Below are 10,000 nucleotides of genomic sequence, written 5' to 3'. Positions count from 1 at the left end.
TTTATTACAATCAATTATTATTTTGATTATTATTAATATTGCTTTTATTATTGTAGTAGTGGTAGTAGTAGTTGTTGTAGTTGTTGTTGTTGTTGATGATGATTATGTAATTATTATTATTATTATTATTATTATTATTATTATTATTATTATTATTATTATTATCACTATAATCGTTACCATTATTATCCCTCAACTTCTACTCTAATCATCACCGTCATCTCCACCATCACCAACACTCTCAGTATCTGCCACCGACACTTCAATCTTGCACCTCCTCACCATTGTCACTGCTTTCTTTCATCGCCATTACAATCACCGCCTGCCTCGTCATTTATTTGTTTTATGATCAGCTTTGTAATTCTATTTAAAATGGTGTCTTGAGGTAACTTTGTTCTCATGTTAACTCTCTCTCTCTCTCTCTCTCTCTCTCTCTCTCTCTCTCTCTCTCTCTCTCTCTCTCTCTCTCTCTCTCTCTCTCTCTCTCTCTCTCTCTCTCTCTCTCTCTCTTAACCAGGTTTCCTTGATAAGATCTGAGTCTATCGCAAGATGTAAACATCAAGTGTGTGTGTGTGTGTGTGTGTGTGTGTGTGGCAGCCATGATACAGTAGAACCTTGCGTATTTTGGGGATGTGGGTTCCCCAAGCCCACTGGTTCGAATACTGTCCACGGTCCGAGTTTAGGAAGGGCTTACACTCGGGTTTACGTTACACTCAGGGTAACGGTTCACTAAAGGGCGGGTTTTCAAAACGTAACCTACCCAAAAATACCTCTCTAAGCCGATCATTCCTGTGAAAAACCAGCAATCAAGTGGTCACGGGCGCCAAACTACATTGTGCGCCCATAACTACACTCCAGTGTCTACAGTGTGTGTGTGTGTGTGTGTGTGTGTGTGTGTGTGTGTGTGTGTGTGTGTGTGTGTGTGTGTTTCTCGTTCACTAGATTTGTCTCTCTGTATTTGCTGATAGATTAATAATGATATCAGAATATTGATATATTTCTTACTCATTCTGTGCTGTCTGAAGTGATGATAAAAACTATATTGTTTGAATTGTTTTCGAGAGTCAAATAATACAGTATTTAAAAGTTCATGTTAGAATTTACTCAGCCTGCGGTCTCCATCTACCTCCATCTCATGCTTCCTTTACGTACACGGCTTCTGTGGTCTTCAGTCACGCCGGTGTGTGCAGTGCAGCAGCGTCGGCACTACTTAGTGGCGCCGGGCGGGGCCGTCACTGTATCCTGCCAGGTAGATGCTTACCCGACAAGCCTCACCTTCACCTGGGCCCTAAAGAACGACTCAGGTAATTTTCCACCGAGTCTCAATTCTACTTTTTTTTTTTTGTTCCTCTTACTAAACTGATGTCACCACCATGTTTTCATTTGGGCTATCCAGAGAGGTCGCCAATACAGCTGCATAGTGTGGGGCGCGAGGAGGGGCTGACGGGTCACTACACCTTGAGAGGAGTGAACCAGAAAAGTGTGGAGGTTTTGTGTTCGGCTCAGAATGACGTCGGTACCCAAATCACGCCATGCAAAATGACCGTTTACACTGAAGGTAAGCCTCCTGAACCCTGGCATGTGCGATGTGAAGACGTGCATATAGATAAATGTTTCTAGAAGAAAAGTAGTTTTTATCCATTCTTTTTCAACGGTGTAAAGTTTCAGTGTTCAATAGTAAATGGGAAGTGTTTTTCTCCCTTTAATCTAAGAGAAAAGATTTATTTATTTATTTATTTATTTATTTTTACGCAGGAACAGAAGTATCTAGTCGACTTTAACGTACTGGAATAGCTTCAATAACTAAGGGACTAAATAGATTTCCCTTCTCACCATAGTTTATTTTTATTACTAATTATTTGTTAATTCATTTATTGCAAACCATATCATATAAGGGCGTTTTGTGTGTGACAGGTCGGCCGGGTCCGGTGAGGAACTGCAGCGTCAACAGCCACACAGCGTCTGGATACCGGGTGATATGTGAGGCTGGGCTGCCGCGGGGTACCAACACTCAATACACCCTTCTGGTATACACCCAGGCAAGTATCATTTACTAAACGTGACATCCATTAATTAAAGTAACATCATACTCGTATAAGTAATCAAAGAGCGAAGGCCTAATTTCTCATGTTAAAAAATTCGTCGCATGAGGGTCACACTTTTTATTTTTTCTTCCGTTATATGAAAACAAGAGTAAATACACGAGTATAATATGTGATTTGTATGCAGTGAAACATATATACATAACAATAATCACAAACGTGTGTATACGTGTAGAGAAGTATGATACAACAATGTGTACAAAAGCAAAGACGCATAGCCATGTTTTCACTGCTAAATGCATTTCATGTATTGTGAATGAGAAATAATGAGACAGATTTTGAAATACAGCCTACTTTAATGGAGAAAATGCAGCAAGTTTAAAGGAAAATGAGACGCATGTGTTTCATATTTACTTGCGGAAGACATCAGCAAATAAGTTATGCAAAAATAAAAAGAGAAAGATTTTGCCTGAACTTTCAAATAAAGTCGACTCAGGAAACCATATTCAGTACATCAATACGGTACATGAAACAAGGCTAAGATCAATATGAATTCATCCATAGGACCACTTAGAGAACAATCAGATCGATATGATTTATAAAAGGACAAGAATCAATACTGCGGCATATTTTTCTACTCAATCTATTTTGCCGAGGTGGAATTCACAATGAGGTTGCTAATGAAAGAAGTCGTCAGGTTTATGCGTGCCAGTCCCTCTAGTCTAGAGATAAGTACACACACACACACACACACACACACACACACACACACACACACACACACACACACACACACACACACACACACACACACACACACACACACACACACACACACACACTTCTTATAGCAATATTAAAAACAATTGGTTTAGAGTTGATATTTTCTTTTGCCGCCTGTGTGGCTTCTTTCTTACACATTGATTACCTTAGAACGATATGCAAACTTGAATCCGTGTCTCCCTTTACAGTAAATTTAATTTTCAAATGAAAAACAATATATGGTGTTTTACAGATTCAACTGTGGTATGGTTGCACCGGCAATGGGATACAGGGAACACATTATTTTTATTTTGAAAAATTCTAACACTATTACTTCCCCCAAGACAACCACGACAACCATAACGGTCTGTGTTAGATGACCTAGGCTAGGCTGCCAGTGACCTTCCCTCCCAGGAAACATATCTATAGTACTGATGGTGGCGCGGAGCTAAAAGCATTCATTTAATTCTTGGCGAGACCATTACCACTTCCTGAACACGACACAACCTCAAGGTGTGGCGCTGGCTAGGGTTCGGGAGCTGCCAAGTCTGGTGCTTTAAAAGATAGGAAGATCGCAATTAAGGGAGAAAGCTTTGGTCTAAGTACATAAAAAAATATGGTGTCAAGTAAATTCAAGATAATAATATAATAACATTTTAATCCACCAATTATGAATAATGTTTTATATATTTTTTTCGATTATCGAGACAGAAAGGCAGTGAAGAAAGAAGCAACAGTGTTAGTGGTGACAACAACAATGATGACCTAGGCAACGGCAGGGGAGGCCATGCCAGTGTGTCGCCCATTTTGGATAAGCTGCTGCGCAACCTGACTTCCTCCTCACCCGTCTTCCTGTGAGTTAAGCATGACTGATTTAGTGTTGTGAGTAACTTCTGTTTAATTACTAATAGTTTTAGTGTACTTGTGGCGCGTTGCAAGTTCAAGATTAGATAATATCGCCACATTTGTATGCAAAGTTATTTATAGAGGAGTTTTCACAGCAGAAATAGTGGCATAACTTGAAATACGCTGATGTTGAATTGCACGTCATGGTACAATTTAGTTTTTGACTGTTGCCTTTTAATCAAGTCAAATGTGTTGATTAATGATATATGACTTGATTGAATAGGTTATTAATTGCTCTGTTTGAAATCCATTAAGCTGGAGATGATTCTAATAGATTTTTAGTTTCTGTGGTGTTGTTTTTACCAATGGAAAGAAAATATTTTTTTCTCAAGTCAAGCTTGTTGATTGATCGATCCTGAGCATTTCGTCTCCCACGAGAAAGAACTTAATGACCCACCACCTAATATACAACTACACTAAGTACTGGTGCAATATGTTTCTTTTTTTCTTCAAAGAAAATCTCCATTTCAGTTCCATGATTCGTCGTAAAATATATATACATTCTTCGTTTGTGTACCACCAGTTATGACTCATCCAGTGGAAGTCCTTTATGTCAAAAAGACCAATTACCATAAAAATACTGATTCATTGAAACTAGGAAGCTATCACAACCAAAGCGAACAATGCACACACACACACACACACACACACACACATTTGTAATATACGTTCAATTCATTTATTGTCATAACCGGATCATAACGAGAAGCGCGTGTGTCTGCACCATTACTGCACTTTCACACATATCAAAAGAGTTGTCCGACCAGTAAATGGTATAGCATTAAAAAGAAAAAAAGAAAAAGAGTGATCATAATAGTTCGTAGTTTGTTTGAGTCCATTAGAGGAAAAAAACATTAAATGCATCAGGCTTCCAGTGAACAACAAGACGATATAATGTAAGGTGCAGTGAATGTTAGGTAGTTGTGGTTTCGGTGGCAGTGGCAGTGGTGGCATTGGCGGTGTTTGTAGTAGTAGTGGTGATTGTCGTACTGAGGTATTCAGCAGTTAACTACTAAATGATGAAAACACTAGTGATGATGACGATAATGATCATCATGATGATATGGTTATGATAGTTGATAATGTAAAAAAGACCGAATGTGTTACTAGTTTACTACTAATACTAACAGCACCAACAACAAAACTACTACTACTACTACTACTATTAATATTACTGCTACTGCTACTACTGCTACTCCTACTATTAATACTACTACTACTACTACTACTACTACTACTACTACTACTACTACTACTACTACTACTACTACTACTACTACTACTACTACTACTACTACTACTACTACTACTACTACTGCTACTATTATTAAAATATTATTATTATTAATATTATCATTATTATTATTACTGTTATTATTATCATTATTATTATTATTATTATTATTATTATTATTATTATTATTATTATTATTATTATTAATAATAATAATATTACTATCATTATTTTTATTGTTATTGCTATTTATATTATTATTATTATTATTATTATTATTATTATTATTATTATTATTATTATTATTATTATTATCTTAATTATTGTTATTATTATTATCATTGTTATTTTATTATTATTATTATTATTATTATTATTATTATTATTATTATTATTATTATTATTATTATTATTATTATTATTATTATTATTGTTATTGTTGTTGTTGTTGTCGTTGTTGTTGATATTATTTCTTTTACTTTCTATTATGATTATTTTTATTAATTTTCGTAAGCGGCATGGTGCAGCCCTGTGTTTGTAGAGCCTGGTCTAATGCAAGTGAGGGGCGTAGCATTATTTACTTACTGTATTTTTAGATTTGGTTACAATCCGGCCCCTTTTCATGGAGTGGAAACTGTGTTCCTTATCAGTACTCAAACATCACGGATCTGAAGGCTTGAACTGCTGACTCTGAGTTCCTTTATATTTTTTTCTCTCATTCAATTGTTTCGATTTACCAAGTTTGTTACCATGAAATATGAATAGCTTTACCTCCATTTTTCTGCGTTATTGCTGATATTGTAGAAATGTTCAAGTGTGTTCCTTAGTATGGGCATATAGTTCTATTTTCTAAAAGCAACGTGCATTCGGAGAAACCTGGAAGGAGAAGCCTGAAACCACAGTCTCCAGTAACTGAAATGACAGTAGAAATGTATCATTGTGTAGCATTCTGGTAGACAATGAACGGTAACACCCAAAAAGCCGGTATGGTGCACGCACGTTGAGGAGTGACTTGCTCTAGACAGGAGGCTCGGGAAATTATCTCTTTAAGAATGTGGTCAAACTTATTATTGATTCTTAATAGTTGGTTGTTTTACTTATTTAATGGTAATCATAAGTATTTGTAGCTCACTGAATTATAAAAATGTAATTATCTTATTGTTCTGTAGCAGCACAGATCTATCATGTGTTTTGTTTATCGAAGCAATGTGAACGAAAGGAAAGCAATGCAACATTATTGCGTGATGCAATGTTTGGTGTCAACACTTCCAATAATTTTCTCTTAAGGACATTCACGTCAATAGGCGATCCTGTTACTTAATATTTGACTTATGTATTTCCATTTCTGTAGAGTGTAAAGTTAAATTACTCTTTCTTTTGACTACGTAAGCCTGTTTTGTTTTTTATACATTTGATTATCAAGATTTCATTATTTCAATTCTTCTTCTTTTAAAAATCACTTAAAACTTTGATAAGAATACAAAGTCAATGTTCGAAGACAGGATTACTTAGTACAGCGTTTCCCAACATTTTCAGACCATAGTAGCCCCTGTTGTCATGTCTAAATAGTCTAGTACCCCTAACTAATATCTTGTTATTAGAAAGATGAAAGAAAGTGCAGTGTGTGCATCACTTCTCAGCACCCCCAATAATTGATTTGAGCACTCCCAGGGGGTACTAGCACCCCAGGTTGGGAAACGCTGACTTAGTAGATCATTTAGACGATGAGAGTATCCGGTAAAACTTATATGACTGTGTTTGCGTGTCTTCAGGTGGCAAAATGACTGGGCAGAGTCTGAAGATTGCGAGTATACTATCATTACGAGAATGACAGTGTATAATAGTATTAAGTATATTGGATACGCACTTGTCATAAGATTTGTATGTATCAGTGTGGTACTTGTTTATTGAGACCAACAATGTACAGGCATATGGCAGGACATGACCAACGTATACTGTGTTGTTCCGAAGTAAGACACATTTGAATGATGGAAAATTAAATTACGAAAAAAAGAAAGCAACGTTAAAAAATAACATCTACATACTAATACATCTTCAGCAATTTCCTATCTGTCAACATAATTCTGAAAATAAATTGTGATGTCGTTGTGTGAACCTTGCCCTCAGTGTGAGCGGTTTGCGGGCAGGGCGGGAGTTCGTGTTGGTGGTGCGGGCGGCTGGCGACGAAGGAGTGAGTCCACCCGTCGTGCTCACAGCCTTCACGCTCACCGATAATGCTCAGACAGTCATTGGTGAGTAGTGTGTGTGTGTGTGTGTGTGTGTGTGTGTGTGTGTGTGTGTGTGTTAAGTAATTAAGAGAAATTAATTAATGAGAGAGAGAGAGAGAGAGAGAGAGAGAGAGAGAGAGAGAGAGAGAGAGAGAGAGAGAGAGAGAGAGAGAGAGAGAGAGAGAGAGAGAGAGAGAGAGAGAGAGAGAGAGGTGTCTTAGAGTATGATCATTGTTTTAAGCTATTGTTAATATTCAGCGTTACTATTAACAATGCAAAGAAACTAGAATATAATAAAACACACAAAGAAAACTTTTAATTATGTAATGATAACTTAGAGAGACCTCATTATCAAACAAAAGAGATCTTACCATTCACGCTAGGACGCCAACACTCTGCAAACCTGAAACGCTTTCCAGGTTTCTTCTGGAACTTAAGAAGCGTTCATGACTAACATCCACAACAAATGTTTCGTATGTTAAGGTGACATTTGTTATCCTGGTCTGTCATTTATGAGATACATTGTGGTTGATACAAAAAACTAATACTACGATAAATCTGTGATTTCTGTAGTTTATCATCTCATCATCTTGGAATCTTTCATCACATGATGAACTATCCATTAGCAATGACAAAGATTCACATGTATTTACAATTACGTCATACCTCATATATGAAGACTAATATCCTAATGGGCTTTTCGAACCCCTGAATTTGTTTCCTGTCCTCATAAAAAAAAATCAGTACTGTGATAATAGTAATTAGAAAATAAATAAATAGAAAGAATAAACTTTTTTCTGAATTTATGAAATAGGAAAATGAAGTGAAAAAATCACGCTGCAATCAGTTTTCATTTTCCTCTCATCAGCTGCTGTGGTTCTCCGCCACTGGCGATGTGTACATGTAAATGATTGCTGAATCTTACTTTTAACTCATTACTTTAGATTTGTGTTTCATTTTCTGGAGTGCTGAAATATATTTTAGTTGGTGCTGAAAAAAAAACTGCATGCATGTAGGTATAATGTCACAAAAGAGAATCAAATGGATGCTTTTTTGACAAAGGTAATCTTTATCTAAGAAACTTTGTTAATGCTCTCTAGAATGTAGATAAACAGCACTAAATTTATAGGAGCATTCCACACTTTGGTTACAAGTCTGTTTAAGTCAGCGACTCCATAGGTACTGAAATCATCAAGATTTAGGAACTCTGCATGAAATTAACAAAACACTTGTGTTACTCTTAGCTTCTTATGACACTGATGTTTAGACATTCTCATTCTTTGTTTTCGGCAATGAAAGTTGATTTTGGAATTACTGATAAAGGACGATTCTCATTTTGCCTGATGGAAGAATCCGTATAAATGAATATCATTACATAAAGAAAGTTAATGGTGATCTTTTTTTATGTGAGAGGGACAACCGGACAAGGTCAACAAAAAAATATGATAAAAAAAAAGGCCACTGAGGTGTCGGTCCCTTGAAAGTGAAAAGAAATGGACTCCTTGGCTGGTATAGGAGTCATCATATATATTTTTTTGAATTGCCATGTAAGAGTAAATGTTGATCTTTGTATGCAAGATAATGGTGTGGATACTCTCACAACGCTGGGTTGGTCACATGCTGCTAAAACAAAGGTGATGCGGCGGATACTGGTAGCCACTTGTTCTGCTGCTACTGATATATATATATATATATATATATATATATATATATATATATATATATATATATATATATATATATATATATATATATATATATATATATATATATATATATTTTTTTTTTTTTTTTTTTTTGTGGGATACGAAAAAAACGTTTAAGATTTAATCTATCATTTGATTTTCTTTCTTGATATAATCAAATGTATATTTGATGGCACTATAACTTTTGATATCTTGAGGGTGAAGTCGTACAGGTTCTGAGACGATAATGATGAACAAGTCGAGTGTGGGAACTGAAATTTGACTTTATGAAAATGTCACATATTTTTGGTATATTTCTGTATCGACGTTAGAAGAGCTGCCATGCGTCTCCCTCTTTAGTGTGTTGAGTCTTTGGTTTGATACTTTTTAATCAGGACTTTGGAAATATTTTCTATTTTACTGATTTTCTTCACCCTTCTTTAATGATATTTGCAATTTCGGTCATTCTTAAAGTTCAATTAAAAAAAAAAAAAATAATATATATATATATATATATATATATATATATATATATATATATATATATATATATATATATATATATATATATATATATATATATATATATATATATATATATATATATATATATATATATATATATGATGGGACTACAATTTTTTTATGATTTAGTAGCTCCGCAATAAACCTAGTAACGTTATATCTTCTCCTATCGTAAAATTAAACTCAATTTCATACTTTCATCCATTTTTCCGAGACAAAAACTGTGTTCTTTTTTCCCTCTCCTGCGGGTAAGGTACTCTTGGAATAGGGCTATCAGAACCTACAAAGTTTTGGTAATTCAATTCTGAAGACTTTCTTCCCTCCCTTTAAAATTTACGGGACAGCATCTTCCTTTTTTTCCTTTACTTTAAAATTTCCCTACAACTCCATTGTGAGACTGACATAATGAAAAACAGAAATATTTTGTAAATATGAAGACTGTTGTAGATGTTTTGTTCCATCGCCAGGATTGCCCACTGGTGGAGGACACACCAGCGGTAATAGCATAAGCAGTATCAACACCTTGAGCAGCAGCAGCAGCAGCAGTAGCAGCAGCAGGAGTAAAGGCAGCAGTGGTGGTGGGGAGGACGAGTGGGCGGCGACGGGGAGCGAGGGAGG

At 35.6% G+C, this 10,000-nt stretch overlaps 1 protein-coding gene across 2 annotated transcripts in view; it reads left to right on the top strand.

Annotated features, from left to right (window-relative positions):
• The window catches only part of LOC123504606, a 105,434-nt gene that overhangs the window by 83,877 nt on the left and 11,557 nt on the right, over window positions 1-10,000 (top strand). For both annotated transcript variants that reach the window (XM_045255268.1, XM_045255267.1), the window contains exons 11-16: window positions 1,173-1,304; window positions 1,397-1,558; window positions 1,915-2,039; window positions 3,516-3,658; window positions 7,072-7,196; window positions 9,850-10,000. The exon at window positions 9,850-10,000 is cut by the window's right edge and continues 154 nt beyond it. In XM_045255268.1, coding sequence (XP_045111203.1) covers window positions 1,173-1,304; window positions 1,397-1,558; window positions 1,915-2,039; window positions 3,516-3,658; window positions 7,072-7,196; window positions 9,850-10,000 — 838 coding nt within the window. The remainder of the gene's footprint in view (window positions 1-1,172; window positions 1,305-1,396; window positions 1,559-1,914; window positions 2,040-3,515; window positions 3,659-7,071; window positions 7,197-9,849) is intronic.

This window comes from Portunus trituberculatus, chromosome 16, assembly GCF_017591435.1.
Source record: "Portunus trituberculatus isolate SZX2019 chromosome 16, ASM1759143v1, whole genome shotgun sequence".
Taxonomy (NCBI): Eukaryota; Metazoa; Arthropoda; class Malacostraca; order Decapoda; family Portunidae; genus Portunus; species Portunus trituberculatus.
This window is presented reverse-complemented; position numbering and strand designations above follow the sequence as displayed.